General features: G+C 43.3%; 1 protein-coding gene across 5 annotated transcripts in view; it reads left to right on the forward strand.

Annotated features, from left to right (window-relative positions):
- LOC119652132 (electron transfer flavoprotein beta subunit lysine methyltransferase-like) overlaps positions 1-13,157 on the forward strand; it is a 241,981-nt gene extending 228,824 nt beyond the window's left edge. For 4 of the 5 annotated variants that reach the window (XM_038056074.1, XM_038056082.1, XM_038056103.1 and 1 more), the window contains 3 exons: positions 8,715-8,909; positions 8,964-9,094; positions 12,793-13,157. In XM_038056074.1, coding sequence (XP_037912002.1) covers positions 8,715-8,909; positions 8,964-9,094; positions 12,793-13,124 — 658 coding nt within the window. In that variant the 3' untranslated portion in view covers positions 13,125-13,157. Of the gene's footprint in view, positions 1-8,473; positions 8,596-8,714; positions 8,910-8,963; positions 9,095-12,792 lie in introns of those variants that run through there. The other variant, XM_038056096.1, reaches the window with a different exon arrangement.
- Positions 13,158-16,391: the final 3,234 nt, after the last annotated feature.

Raw genomic sequence — 16,391 nt, forward strand, 5'->3', positions numbered from 1 at the left:
CTACCGCGGAAGACGATGGCTTCACATTTGCTGGGGTTGAGGAGGAGTTTCCAGGATTGGAGGACTTTGTTGAGGGTTAGGATTGTGGTACTGATGCGGTTTTGGACGGATTGTATGTTTCGGGACGAGGTGTAAAGAATCAAGTCGGCAGCTTATTGGATGGTTTTGACCGTTAGGGGAGAGTTGGGGGGGTGTTGAAGTGGTACATCGGCGGTGTAAAGGGAAAATAGGGTTGCTGATAGTACTGAGCCTTGGGGGATGCCTGCTGGAGGATTGTATGGGTCGGATAGGGTATCGTGGGTACGTACTCGGGCTTGGCGGTAGTTGATGATGAGTTTGCATAGTTGCGGATGGAATTTGAAAGTGTCGGAAAGTTTGTAGGTGACGCCTTCGCGCCAGATTGTGTGTGCTTTGGGGGAGGTGTTGTGGGAGAGGAAGCTGGCTGAGCGCAGTTTCGCGAAGCGCTTCACAGCGTAGTGGTCAGCGTATAGCGTCTGAATGTGGGATTGGATGAGGTGTGACAGGGAGTAGATACGTAATTTAAGGAAGTTAAACTGGGGAGCGTATCTGTGTCGATGGAGTTGCCGCTTAGGGTGGCTTTTTGCTTGATGAGGTCAAGGACATGGGGTGGGGGGGTGATTAGGCCCTGGTAGTTTAGGGGACTGAGGGGGATGGTTTCATTGCAGGCTTGTTGAGTTAACTCCGTGAACTTTTCCACGGCGGAATCGATTTCGGAAGGAGACGGATTGGGCGGGAGGCAGATAGTCAAGAGTTTGTCGGTTAGGTTGTGGTTGAGTCGTTGCCAGTTGGTGGCAGCGTAGTTGGGAAGGAATTTAGACTGGAATTTGGGTAGGTGATCCGTGGTGTTGAAGTGGAAAACCACTCCGTCATGGTCACTCATGCCTGGAATGATGGGAAGGTCTTGGGGGGAGGTGGGGTAGCTAGGGTGGATGAGGAGGTGGTTACTTACCAGGAAGAGGTCAATGAAGGAGTGGGTATTTCGCCAGTGGTAGGTGAGTTGGTTGGTGGGGAGGAGGGTCAGCTGTAAAGGTTGGGAGTGCAGCGTGTACCAGTTGGCTAACCTATTGCCATTGGCGTTTATGGTGGTGTCATACCATGTATTATGTTTGGCGTTTAGGTCGCCCCCTAGTACGAGGGAGAAACGTTTGTGTTGACTAACTGGTAGGGTTTTGAGGTGCTGTGCTAGGTTGGAGATGTCGGCGGGATTAAGGGCTTGATCGGGCAGTAGAGGCTGCCTATGAATATGATGGAGAACGGTGTGGCTATGGAAACGACGATTAACTCAATGGATGGGGCGATGGTGGATGGCTGTGCCCCCGCCTTGGCGGTCAATGCGATCGGAGCGGAAGGTGGTATAGTTGGGGATGTGCAGCTTATGCCTAGGGTTCAGTTTGGATTCAGTGAGAAGGAGTAGGTTGGGTTTGTGGGCGGTCAATTCGTGGTGTTTTTGTCGGCTGACGACAGAATTGACGTTCAGTAACACCACTTTAGTGGACATTACTGGGGGACACTTGGTAGAGGAAGGAGAGGAGCGCGAGTCTCTTCTCCATTGGCGAGGACAGGGAGTTGTATGTGGGGAAGAATGTGGTGAGTTGGGAGGCTAGTTTGGCTGTGGAGGTGTTGAATAGTGAGAGGATCTCAGAGTCGAGGTCGAAACTGGGTGTCAGGCGCAAGGCGTTCCTAGCCATTGCGGCGTATGAGAATGGTGGGGATGTCGGGTTATGTGAAGGAGTAATCTGGGCGAACTTGAGTTGAGGACCGGGTTTGGTTGGTGGGCTGGGATTTGGTTTTGTGGGGAGGGATTGTTGTGACTGGCGGGCGCGGGCTTGGACGAACATCGGGCAGTTGCGATAACTCACCGGATGTGTGTTGGCTCCGCAGTTAATGCAGGACGGGTTCTCATCTTGTTTCTTAGGGCACTGGCGTGGACCGTGGGGGGTGTTGCATTTAACACAACGGTATGGCAGGTTGCAGTTTGACGCAGCATGCCCAATGCGCTGGCAGTTCCGGCATTGAGCTATTGTGCGGAGTTGTACTGCCTCAGACTTGACGATGCAGTGGAACATCGCCCTGGCTTTTGTAAGGGTTGATTGTTGGAATTTGGGGGAGAACGTTACAAGGAAGAGGTGGAGGGGTTTCGCGTTTAGTCGGGACGAGCTGGCCTCGTACTGACGGACGCTGATGGCTTCGGAGATGCCGAGGCGGTGTAGTTCCTTGAGTATTTCCTCAGGGGAGTATGTAAAATCTAGTCCCCGAAGGACTAGGTTGACGGGTTTCAGGTGTGTTGGGGTATACGTGAGGAAGGGGTGGTTACCTTCTTTTAGATAGTTTTTTGATCCATTCATAATCTGCCTGGGAAGTGGCGAGGACGTGGGTGGAGTGAATTGAGGTTTTTTTAAGTGCTATGTTCGTAGGGATCGTGGACAGGATTTGGGTCGTAATCTTTTTTGTGGTTGTGGGGTCCGCGCGGATAATTAATGGTGGGAATTTTTCCTGACTTACCTCTTGTTTGTTTGGTTTAGTTGATTGAGCGGCTTGTGGTGTGGTTGTGGTGGTGTTGTTGGGGTGTGGGTGGATGGCTGTTGTAACTGCTGAGTAAGATGATGAGCGGCTTTCATTGGTGATACGGTTGGTTGCGGTGAGGTTGTATCCGTTGGGGGGGTATCTGGGTTTCGGAATTGTGATTTCTTCTCTAGACTGTTCTTCTCGGTTCTCATTGGCTGATGTACCTGGTGTATTGTGCTGTGGTGTTGTGTTGGTGAGGGCTATTGTAGATTGTGTCAATGAAGAACTGGAGAGGGCACTGAGCCGGTCGTACCGACTCGTCATCTCCTTCAAAGAGGTCTTGAGTTCTTGGACTTGTCTCCTTAGCGCGGCGACTTCGTCTTCATCGTCATCGGTTGATTTGCGAGCCATATCTGACTCGCTGTCTTCGGGGGCAGATTCCCGACTGCCTTCGGGGCTGGATGGGGCCTCGCCTTCGCTGTCCCCATAGGGGTGGATCCTTTTGGGCTCAGGATCCATCCCCTGGGGCGACAGTCACTTATCGTCAACTTGGCGCTTTGACATTGCGCCACACACAATTGATTTGTTTGGTCTCACTACTTTCACTAACGTTTTACTCGGATCACTTTTGAAACACGTCCGATCCGCTCGGACGCTTGACACCAACTGTGCTGCTGTAGATCATCATGACCACAGTTAGATACTAGACAGCTACCTCACCCCCCCTTGCCCCTCAAGGGGGAAAATCAGTGCGAGTACGCACGATTTCAAATTGTTTTGCCCTTGAGCATGAGTGAGATGTACCGAAAACCCGATCAGCTGTGTTTGACATACCGCCCGGACTTGCCAATGTATTGGTGAGATCGGCAAGTTTTTGCTTATGTATAAGTGAATACGTGAAACAACTTTTTGCTATAGGGGTGAGCACGCCGTAGTACCAGAATAGCAAAAGCTCACCGATCTCTCTCTTACCAATACGATTTGACGGAGATTATGCCTCTTCCTTGTTTAGCGTCTCTGATGTGTACAGATAAGCTTCTGCAAGCACATTTGCAAGTGGGGTCATTTTTGTAAGGGTACTGCCTATAGTAGATCTACTGTGATCATGACAACGATGTACTTAATCTTCCGGTCACAGTTAGATACTAGACAGCTACCACACTCTCCCTTGCCCCTCAAGGGGGGAAATCAGTGAGATTACGCACGATTTCAATTTGTTTTGCCCTTGAGCATGAGCGAAATGTAAAGAAAATCCGATCAGCGGTGTTTGACATACCGCACGGACTTGCCAATGTTTTGGTGAAATCGGCAAGTTTTTGCTTATGTATAAGTGAAAACGTGAGACAACTTTTTGCTATATGGGTGAGCACGGCAGTAGTACCAGAGCTCACCGATCTCTCTCTTACCAATACGATTTTACCAAGATTATGTCTTTTCCTTGTTTAGCGTCTCTGATGTGTACAGATAAGCTTCTGCAAGTGGGTTACATCGAAGTCATAGTAGTGGTTGTAATCGCAAAGCATCTAGCACAGTAGATCTACTATAGGCAGTACCCTTACAAAAATGACCCCACTTGCAAATGTGCTTGCAGAAGCTTATCTGTACACATCAGAGACGCTAAACAAGGAAAAGGCATAATCTTCGTCAAATCGTATTGGTAAGAGAGAGATCGGTGAGCTTTTGCTATTCTGGTACTACGGCGTGCTCACCCATATAGCAAAAAGTTGTTTCACGTATCCACTTATACATAAGCAAAAACTTGCTAATCTCACCAATACATTGGCAAGTCCGGGCGGTATGTTAAACACAGCTGATCGGGTTTTCAGTACATCTCGCACATGCTCAAGGGCAAAACAATTTGCAATCGTGTGTACTCGAACTGATTTCCCCCCTTGAGGGGTAAGGGGGAGTGAGGTAGCTGTCTAGTATCTAACTGTGGCATCTAGAAGAAGCTGAATTATGCTCATGCGAAGCAAATAGTTCAGTTAAGGATTCGTTAGAGAGCTTTAGGTTGACACTTGCTGAGGAAAGAGCTGGAGCATTCCTCATCACCATACATTGTAAAAGAAATCATGCCCGCAAATTGGGAATTTACTATCACTTTCAAGCCAACCATTAGTTCGGTTATAAACAACACGTGCGTATACTTGCAACAAAGCATCCACGGCAAATGTGACTTTATGGACGATGACTACGATCATAAGCGGGCCTAGTTATACTTGTACGCTGCTTATTGTCATGGTGATAAACTCGAGTCGGGAAACCGGAAGCTGGGCGCTTCAGGTATGACAGGTTTTGTTTGCTTCTTGTGTGAGTATATTTGGGTATAGAACTATCCGATTTGTACGTAGCCCGTTATGTATATGCATTTAGCATGTCAGATTTAGTATTTCGGGTTGTAAATTCACACGGTAAAGACAACTTTGAGCTACTGTAACTTTGTTGCTAATAGTATGATTTTGATCAAACTTGGATATAATATGCTTCATATTATATTTTATACTAATATATTTTATAACTCTGACGTGAACTTGAGGGGGGTTTTACTCAATTTTCCCAAAAGTATAGTAATATACAGGGTGCGGCAGCATGACTTCCTTTTTTAAAATTCGCGCCACTCAGTTAGTTGATGTCATAGCGGAGCGCTAGTGGTCTCGTTCAAGAGGGGGTACTGTAAAGTTTTGTCCCGACACGGTTCAGTCGCCATCATGCGTTGGAATAGTGAGGAGCGTGCCTTTACCGTTGAGGTTTACTTTTCAAGCGGATGTTCGGTTATTGCAACACAGCGTGCATTTCGGAATCGCTTTAATTTAGCCCCGTTGGCTCCCGTCCCAGACCGCAAATCAATTGTTACATGGGTCACTACATTCAGACAAACTGCAAGTGCGACAAAAGGAAGAACTGGAGTCCCTCGGCCCGTTAGATCACCTGAGAACATTGAAGCAGTGAGAGCGTCAATGTTGCGATCGCCACGGCGTTCTGCGCACAAACACGCATCTGCCCTTGGATTATCCGATCGTTCTGTGAGAAGAATTCTTCGTGATGATCTTCATTTTCATCCCTATAAGATGGCGATAGTGCAGGAACTTGCAGAACGTGACTTCAATTCTCGGATGAACGCGTGTGAGCTTCTTCTTGATGTCGTTCCCGAGGGTGCTACTGTTTTTTTTAGCGATGAAGCCCATTTTCATTTGTGTGGGTCGGTTGACAAACAAAACGTGCGCTACTGGGCTGACACCATCCCTCGAGAATTGCATCAAAAGCCTTTGCATTCACCCAAAGTCACAGTGTGGTGTGCAATTTCCTCAGCTGGAATTATTGGTCCCTGGTTTTTTGAGGAAAATGAGGTTACAGTGACAGTGAATTCGGACCGGTATGTAAACATGCTACACCATTTTTTTTTCCCACGGCTAGAAAATTTGGATTTGGGGGACACTTGGTTCCAATAAGACGGTGCAACAGCACACACTTCAAGAGCATCGATGGCTGTTTTGAGGGAACACTTTCCAGAGCGCCTTATCTCAATTAGAGGCGATTTGGAATGGCCGGCACGCTCTCCCGATCTGTCCCCTTGTGATTTTTTTCTATGGGGTTTTTTGAAATCCCGTGTTTATGTGAACCGTCCAAGAAGCCTACAAGATTTGAAGACCAACATCCAAGAAGAAATTGCCAACATAACACCTGCTATGCAGACAAGAGTCATGACAAACGCCAGAAATCGGTTTACGCAATGTATGGAGAATGGGGGACGTCACCTAACAGGTTTGATCTTCAAAACAATGTAAATAAAAACTTTAGACATATACCTACATTATAAAAAATAAATAAATATTTTCCGATGCATACAATAGTTTTTATTGAGTTTTGAAAAAAGGAAGTTATGCTGCCGCACCCTGTATATGGTGTAGCGCTCTTCTCTAGGAAACCAGTCCCTCTCCATCGCATTGCCTGCAACGCTGTTACATCAGCCTTATATTGGGACAGGGTATCGGCTAGCTGCTCAGCAGCATTCGGTCTGTACAGGGAGCGCACATTCCATGAGAAAATGCTCAAATCGATAATCCGTTGTCGTTGCCGGATTCGTCGTTGTAAAATCCATCCTGTCCGAGGCTCCTTCCGTGGCTTCGTAACATCGGTTTTCCATGTAAGGTTGTCGGCCCTACCCAACCCCCAACCTGGAGGACCAGTAGGTACATTTTGTCCCGTTTTTATGCGCGGGAGACTCGCCTTCATCCTTCTTTGTCTGTAATTTTTCGTGAAGAAAGAACTCCCAGCGATCACCACATGGAGGTAGCGATAGGGTTTGGTAGTAGAGCTGTTGGTGTTGGTTCAACAGGCGTTTCCCAGGTTTTATGCTCCATTGTCGGTAGCAATCTACGTTTGCCCCGGGACCTATACTACCCTTTGGCCGGATACTTGAGACAATACCAGAGGGATAATGCTTGCAGATGAAAAAACGAGATATTTATCAATCAAAAATTCAAATTAACACCTAATAGAATGATCTTTTCAAATCGATAAATAAGTTTGAAGATACTGTTTCCCAAGCTGTTTACGAAGTGTTGAATAATTTAGGATTTGATATTGCATTTATGATACAATAATACGGCCAACAATGACTGCTTCTTACTAGGTTTATGAATAAACGGGCCGCAAAACAAGGTTGATGACGTTGTGACTAGTTTGACTACATATACGAATCCGAGCAAAATTTTCTTGGGACGTAAAGTTAGTTCGAGGAAGGTGACCTTAGTGAAACTTTTTCAAAGGACTTCAGCTCTGTCATATGAAATACCACAATTTATAGATGAAAATGAGCACCACCGCCACTGAGACAGCATCCAAATTTCCTTTTCAAAAATCCTTTAAAAGATCGCGCCAATGTCTGGAAAAACCACCCGTACCTCCTAAGAGAATGTAATCTGTAGAAAAAACAGCTGGTGTGAACTCAAACTCTAGTATTTCCTCTTCTAGTGAAAGAATTCTACCTCCGAGTTATAATTTGTTGAGAAGTGACTAAATAAAAAAGACATTACAAATCGGAAAATCGCATCAATACCTTGCAGATCAGCGGCAGCAGTGGACGAAGTTGAGATCTCTACTTTACGATCTGCATTGATTTCGAAGAGGCTTCCGACAGCATTATGAGGTCTGTTTGCCGCAGGAGGGATATTCCTGAGAAAGCACCAATTATTATCAGAGCAGCGATTCGAAAGAATTTAAAGTCCAAAGGAAGTTCGATAAGGTTGTATTCTGCCGCCAATACTACTTCTCATTATCAGCGGCGTCCTTTACGCTATCTTGTGCTGAGAATATGGATGAATTCAATGGAACATAACATCTTTCTTTATACATCTCAACTACGTAGATGATCTCTAGTTGCTCTCACACTTGACCAAATGATTCGGGATTCAGGGAAAGAGGCCTAGACTTGTTAGCACTAATGAAGGGAACAAGTGGTTCCCGAAATATCGGTATTTGCAAGAATAAATATCTACACCAACGAAAAAGAAACAAGTTTTTTATTATTTCAGAATTCTTCCTATTTGCATTAATAGGCCCGATATTCAAAACGTCAATCAAGTTATTTATCTTAATGATACTGTTTCTGCTGATGGTGGCGTAATAATCGTTGGCGCGACAACCCAACTAGATCAATGCCTTAAGGCTGGTTAGAGCGCTTTATTCAAGACCTTAACGGTACACTAAAGATCTACATTATACAGGTAATGTCAGCATTGGACTTGCTCGAGATTATTAATTGACTCAAGTCATTCACAGCGGACTCAAATGGTATCCGACGCCCAGTTAAGAAACAAATCCCTCTGCCTCCAGCGAGATTTGAACCGTGACTTTCCATTCCGACAGCCTAGGGCTCAAACTACTGAGCAATCCGGACACAAGTCGACAATACTCGATGCATTAATACCTTTAGATTCGGAGAGACAACCTCTTTGCTGGCCGACGGATAGATCACCCTAGAAACATGTAGGGCATAAAAGCAAAGAAAGATGGTAGACTTCTCAAGAACACTTGAAACTTATTTCAGTAAACCGCGAGCAACGACAAGTAGGTGTGATTGACGCACCACCCATTTACGGGAAAACCATTTATATAATCAATTTAGCTTTATACTTAATATCTTAGTCCTTTTAATCGGCTCAAGTAAATACTTTTCTCTATTTTAGATTTATTTCGATAAAAGAAAAAATTATTTCAAATACCATGATTTCAAAAAATCACCTCACTCCGGAAATATCACTGCACCTGATAACTAGTGAATGCAAATTATTCCATGAACCAGTTTGCGAAGGCACAGAAAGAGTGTTTGATAACGATCCCTTCTGGGGTTTTTACTGGCCAGGAGGACAAGCGTTAAGTAGGTAAGTACTTGTCTTTAATAATATGCTGTAAACTTTTAAAACGCTTTGTTGTAGATTCATTTTGGATACACCTTCTGTAGTGAAGAGCCTCAGAATCTTAGACGTGGGAAGCGGGAGTGGAGCCTGTTCGATTGCAGCTAAAATGAGTGGTGCGAAAATTGCAGTTGCAAATGACATAGACTATGGTAAAAAATGGATGAAATATTATAAAATTTCCAGAAATCTCTAATAAGATTCTTCACTTCCTTGGCAGCTCACCTTTTTTTCTACTACCACGCTAGAGGGCGCCGTGATCATCTTAAAGAAAAAAAGTAAACGGCATTTTAACGTACAGACTTAACTACAGTCCGCAAACTAGGATTATTGAAAAATACTAAAAAAACTAAATTTTTGGTGCCGTGTTAAACGTTTTTTTGCGAATTTTGGTGTTTTTTCACGGCTTGTTCAGTGAATAAAAAAAAACTACTGAACGAATCGCAATTGTCCTAGTTTACGGACCGTAGAAATATGTTCTGAATAAGTCCTCAAATTTCAAAGAATTTCGTTGGATAGATTTTGGGCTATGGTGGCAGCCGATTTTCGACATGCGGTTTCGAGAAAAACGCATTGAAAAAGAAGAATGCGATTTTTACCCATAAAACCTTAACTGACCATTAATCTGCTATACCTAATCCATAAACCTTAGGTTTCTTGAAGAAACACATGTACAGCCTTGGCTTCAATTTTTGTCCTCTTAGCGAAGTTATTCGAACGTCATTCGTATCGATAAATACAAGCTTTATTACGGCGGTCGACATAAATCTGGCATGTGACTTATCACGTGTTTAACACTATAATTTCCGAACAACTTCGAATATCAAAAAATCACTTTGCCCGTATATTCTACACTAGATCTAGATACAAATGATGCCAAAAAAAATTCGATTGCGCGAATCCGACACACGTGATGACGATGAACAACAGACCAATTTGGCCGTTGAAACTTGTTATTTTCAAAATGTGTGAATAAGAAAACCTTATGCAACTCAATGGAAAAGAAATATTTTAAAACGCACATAGATAGCTGTAGAAAGGAATTTTGTTGAACATATTTATCAATATCTCTTATTGTACGGGAATCATAGAGTAGGTTTTGCCAGTAGGTCTGCCAGTCACACACATTTTTCTCAGAAACAACTACACCGATTGACCTCAAATTCGGTGGAAAGATCGGAACTGTGAACTCCCACGCATACAGTGAATTGTGTCGTTTTACGTGAGATTTAAGGTTGTCTTCATCCAAGCCAAAAAGGGGTGTAATTTTTTTTTGTCGTAAAATATAATCATCAGAAAAAAGTACCCATCGAAAAATCTGAAAAAATAAACAAAACTGCCACTATACGGTGCCTAGGCTCTGAAATATCCTCCATACCGATATCTGTTCAAATAAAGTGAATAATAGTATATTACTATCATCTTTAGCAATTGACTGATGATTGATGAAATGCAATAATACAGGCTATAATATAAAGCATGATCCTACCAAGTTTGGTGGAAATCGCCACTATTACTAAGTTATAATAGGTCAAAGTCGTTGCTCCAGTTCAAATTCTCAGAGTTTGAATGTAAGTATCACGCGAAAGTGGATATTCTCACATAACATATGCATTTATTACGTGCTAGGTACTAATGGGATAAATGTCCACTCAAATGTTTTTATATAAAAAACACACAAAACCTTTCAAGCGAAGCGTCCAGCTTCTGGTTTCTCGACTTCTTTCTGTTTTTTATGGATTCTTCTCTAATCTTTAAGGCGGGACTTTTTTTCAAATCATTAATCTGGAGTAGACTCTTGACTGCTCTCTTCCTGCCTCTACTCTCTCTTTGGAAAGGCTGAGAAATTTGATTCTGCTTGTATAGTTGCCTGATATTGCGGTTCGTTTGCATGTTTGCTGCCTGTTTAATCGACAAGGGTTTAACCCTTGTTAAGAATTCATTTAGTTTAACTATTTAATATTTGATCGATTTGCTCGGTTTGGCGTTGCCGACTTGGAGCTCGCTACATAAACGTCAAAACACCTCGGATACGCACTGACCTCACGGCTATCGAAAAAGGACAATGCTTGGTTTCTAGAATGGGCACACGCTCTTCGACAACGATGACGAGGGTCCTCAGAACCCTTGCTTTTGCCAACTTGAACTTGAATTCCAGCGATATAAGTTGGAGATTCTGGCCTTAAGCGAAGTAAGATTGTGCGATTCGGGAGAGTACTCCTCTCCTTCTCCGGACAATGTGCTATTGTACTCTGGAAAGCCAAGTGGTAGCAGCCACGGTGTCGGGTCGCTTCTGACAGCTACCGCAAGGCGTGCTGTTTTGACCTGGGAGCCAGTTTTTGATAAACTTCTCAGTGCAACATTCCGGTCCAGGTTAACGAGCGTCACAATTGTGTCACCTTCAACATCAACCTCGTACATTCTGCACCATTCTTGCTAGGCCATGCTCATGGTGCACGTACAAGTGTACTACTATATTTAAAATTGAGTTTTGCATCTATCATCAATTCCAAGTATTTACTAGCATTAAGTGGTGAGTACCACTTCCACCTTTTCTCTGCAAGTGCCAGTTCAACTTTCTCCAACCAAGCCTTAAGAGCGCTCATTGCTTCGCATGAGTATATCTCAGCATCTTGGAGATGCTTTGCGACCACAACCAGTACTATGTCGTCGACGTAACCCACAACCGCGGCCTCCTTCGGAATCGGAATATTAAATACATCATTATAAATGATGTTTATCAGTAATGACCCAATAGAGAGCCCTGTGGGGCACAGCAGCGAGGTAGGTGGAACACAACAGCAAGATAGGTGGGAACACCAGTCGTCCCTATGGAGTTCTGTATACAACTCCACTTGGCCGAATTAAATGCATTCCTCATATCTGCGGTCACTACAACGCAATATTTGCTGGTGTTACCCTTTCCGTGAATCGCATCTTTGGCCAAGTCCAACATGTGCCTGGTTTGGCTTTACGGAATCCATACTGCCGATCTAGTAGGCCTCCCATGCTGTCAACAACCGGGAGCAAACTATGAATAGATTAACCTGTCCAGAATATTTCCCATAGTATTTAGAAGACATCTGACCCACCCGGAAATTTACCAGCCTTAGTCAACAATACGAGCTTCTGCCGCCTCTATGCTGCAGGAATGTCAATGCAATGCAAATTATCCCTTTGCCTTAGACACTTGTTCATGGTGAAAGAACTTTAGAGTCATTCTGCTATTTTCTTCTAGCCTCTCATATTGGTCAGGGTCAACATAGTCATTAATTTTGTCAGAAGACCTACTTCTCTCATGCCCGTGTATAGTTTTGCCCTGCCTATGCTGTCATAGATGCAATTGATGGCAAATTCCAATGGTTGGTCATCAATTGCCGCAGTGAAAAAATCTGATCCGTTAATGATTTTCCTAGAGTGAAGCCTCTTTGGTTTGGCCGATGATGTTCTGGGCGCGTGGAACTATCTAGCCTAGCAAAACAGCAGAAGATGGAAGTTATGGAATCCGACCCAACTTGACTATAAAAATCACTAAGTATAATTTTGACACCATGCCTGGAGCAGGCTTCAATGGTTTCCTTGCGTCGTAGAAGGCACAAATCGTTTGTCGTTTTCCTTTCCCAGGTCCGCCAGTTCGATCAACCCCAAACTTCAATGTTTATTACAAAGTGTTAAATCTTGGAGCGAATGTTGGTTTCGTCCGTTCTTAAGAAAGTGTTGGTGCTTTGAAAACCCAAGGGGTTTACATAACTATAACATAATACCAAAAATATATGGAATATAATTAAACCCTTAATATTTGATCAGATTATACGAGAAACAACAACCTCGAAAAAAATTTTTCTTTCAGGAGCAAAAGTGGCAGCAGATTTAAATGCGGAGCTAAACAACGTAATTATTTCCACATGTACACAAAATCTAATCGGGAATTTTTGCAAGGATTTCGATGTAATACTAGTCGGAGATGTTTTCTATGATAAGGACATTGCTGACCAGATTTTACCTTGGTTGACGAATTTGCGGAAAAAAGGAAAGGAGATATACATCGGAGATCCTGGCCGACATGGTTTGTCGACTGACGCAATGAACCTAATGGATAAGGTGCTAACTTATGAATTACCAGAAAACTGTTGTATTGAGAATAATGGATTTAAAATTGTTAATGTTTGGAAGGTAAAATAATTGGAAGTATAAAGATTTTGTGTTAGAACTTTCTATGCACGTTTTTTCACTCGTAAAAGTTCAAAATATTTCATGGCATGTTTCCAAACTCCAGGTTTGAATTCTTGAGAGGCACATTTGGGTATACATTGTTCTCCAACGAGACAATTCCTAAAAAAACTCATGCGCATGGCTATGTTTCTTCGCTTCAAATGGAATGGATTTTCTGTTTCTCTACTGGGACGCTCTCCTGCCATTAAAATAGTGGAAACTTAATTCTTCGTCTGTTTTCTCTCTCACCGGGTCATTGATCTTGGCCAAGCAGCTCTGGTTTTGGAAAGAGAGGCAGGCAGGGTTGGACTCAAGATAAATACCAACGAAACTAAGGTTCTCAGTTTGACGAGTCATCGTACTCTCCCTATCCGCATTAATGGGCAGAGTATCGAAAACCGAACTGAATGTCGCCTGAAGCATTAAGGGGGTCATCCAGAGTGAAGGCCGTTTTTTTCGCTTTTTTAGAAATTTTTTGTGAAGAAATCGATAAAGGTACAAATGTGAATTTATCACCATATATTTATTAATATCTTGAGCGTGCGTAGTAATTTTTCCAGTCTGAAAGCATAATTCATTATTGAAATACAGAACAACTTATACATCCATCTCCAAAAAAGGTTATCCTATTTAGCGGGCCGTTAAAATATGTTCTGAATAAGTCCTCAAAATTTCAAAGAATTTCGTTAGATAGATTTTGGGCTATGGTGGCAGGAGATTTTCAATATGCTGTTTCGGGAAAAACGCATTTCAAAAATAGAATGCAATTTTTAACCATTCAATCTTAACCGACCATTAGTCTGCTATATCTAGTCCATAAACCTTGGGTTTCTTGAAGAAACGCAAGTAAAGCCTTGGCTTCAATTCTTATGATTTTAGCGAAGTCATTCGAACGTCATTCGGATCGATAAATACGCGCTTTATTACGGTGATCAACATAACCCTGGTATGTGACATTTTAGTTGTTTAACGCTGTAATTTTTGAACGATTCCGAATATCAAAAAATCAATTTGCCGTATATTCTACACTATATTTAGATGCAATTAATGTAAAAAAATCGATTCCTCGGATCCGACACATGGGATGACCCCCTTAACAGCGCTAGGTTTGCTATCACTGCCTTGTCTTAAATCTAGAAATGCCGTTATATCAACACCAAGATCAAATTGAGACTGTTCTGTGCTAGTGTTCTTTCTGTATTGCTACATGGGAATATCACTGCCTGTGTCGCACCATCACAGGCCTGCCACCTGTTCGCAATAAAATCGGAAGGCGAAAATGACAGTGGATAGGTCACATAGTAAAGAAGAGTGACAATTACATTACTGGCTAAACCATGCAGTGGAAACCTCTCCCAAGATGAGAGGTGAAGTGAAACTCGGAAAAAAAAGCTGGACAAAAGATTAATCATTCGACTTGAGGCCGAATCAAGGTCGCGGTGTGTTCTGCGCATCTGGTAATGTATTGTGTGTCGTATTTCTATTGCCAAAAGGCGTCGACCGCCCTGTGAGGAGTATGCGGTGATAAAACGCTTCGTGTGGCTAGCTGAGAAAAGGGCACGACTGAACCAGTTGCACCTACAAATTTTAATTCGCGGTAAACAAAAGCAATGTTTCGACCATACATATACGTAGAAGTAGACTTTTTCGATAGTCGACTTTTGCAAAAGCAGCAGGTATTTAGAAAAATCAAAATTTCCGGCGAAATACTTTGAAAATAATTTATAAAAAAACTAAATATACAGTTAAAATTTCAAGTCTATCCGTAAGGATTCGTTCGATTTATGAGTGGGGCCAACTTGAAAAATGTAGTTTCGAGGAAAACGTACTTTGTTCGCACCGCGCTATGTGGGGCTGTACCAAAATTCAAAATATAATTATTTCGAAATTTTCCCCGCGTCAATTCTTTGAATATGTCATTTTTAAGGTGTTGAGGAATTTTTGCCGTATAAAAAAAACAAAAGATCGGGGTTTTGAAATTACTAAAGTGGCCTAACCCCTTAAGTGAGATGCATTAAATAGAAAAATGTTTGCCTCTGTATCAAACAAATATCCATTTCAGACAAAATCTGTTTATCTCAGTCGGAGAAATATAGGAAAGTGACAAACGTACAAATTGACGACAGTGGATTTCCATATCCAATTCCGAATCACCTGACGGGGTATATTGAGGGGTTGTTTTGCAAGTTATGAGCATGTACTTATACATGTCTGTATGAGCTGCAATATTCTCATTTCAAATACATATGTATGTACGTGCATCTTATGGAAAAAATCATTATCAGGGCTCCTCAAACAGTGATTGTTTCGGAAAATTATTAGCAACTCTCAAGGTACTCTTGCGCCTCCTCCTCCTAAACCTCCACATTAAATACATTGTAGCTTGCAGTGCCGTCAGACTACGTGAGTCCGGTTGCCGGGCAGCGAAGCTCTGTGGCTATAGGAACATCATAGAGAAAGTACCTCGGGAAATCTGGGCGTTCCCCACGGACTATGCCGCACGCAAGCTAAATTCCACGAGAAACTTTGCTGTGGTCCTTCCAGCCATAGCAGAGTGGAAGCCCGGCAGCCTATTGCAAGGCTATGACACAGTATTCTTTACCGGGGGATCAACGGTGATCTGTGGAGTAGAAGCGGAAATTTTCTCGAATACACAGAGTGTATCAGAGTCGTACGATCTCTTAGGTTTCGCCAGTGTATTCTAAACGGAAGCACCGGCTAGAGTCAGTTTTAAATGCATCTCATCCTTTAACATAAGAATATGAGGTACTTCCGAATGTTGGTTGTCAGCGAAGGGGAATCTGTTCTTACGATAGCGGGGCTGGGGTTCATGAGGTGTTCGACCAAGTAGTTCTGACCCACTAGTTGGCATAATACCTAAGTCCTAGGTAGTAGCTTCGAGAAAGTTTCTCGGTAAAGAGCGAACGGCGAATGACCGATACACGCCGGGACGCACTGGGAGCCGACAAAACCGTCGACAACTTCTTTTCGACGTCGATGGGGTGATGGGAGCCTAGCTCTGCCAAGGTGGTAGTTGTGGCCTATATCAGGAGCCAGCCGAGTCCGTGCGTTCCACGATCAGCTAAGCACAGGTCGGCCTCAGGAAACTGGAGTAGGGGCTTTGTCCCCGAGGGTATACCTGTTTCTGACTATTGCGGTCCGCTTTCTTGCAGGCACCCTCCTCCCGAGCGCCAAGCAAAGGACGCAGCCAGGACTAAAGTACTCGCGAGATATCAG

This window comes from Hermetia illucens, chromosome 1 (assembly GCF_905115235.1).
Source record: "Hermetia illucens chromosome 1, iHerIll2.2.curated.20191125, whole genome shotgun sequence".
NCBI lineage: Eukaryota > Metazoa > Arthropoda > Insecta > Diptera > Stratiomyidae > Hermetia > Hermetia illucens.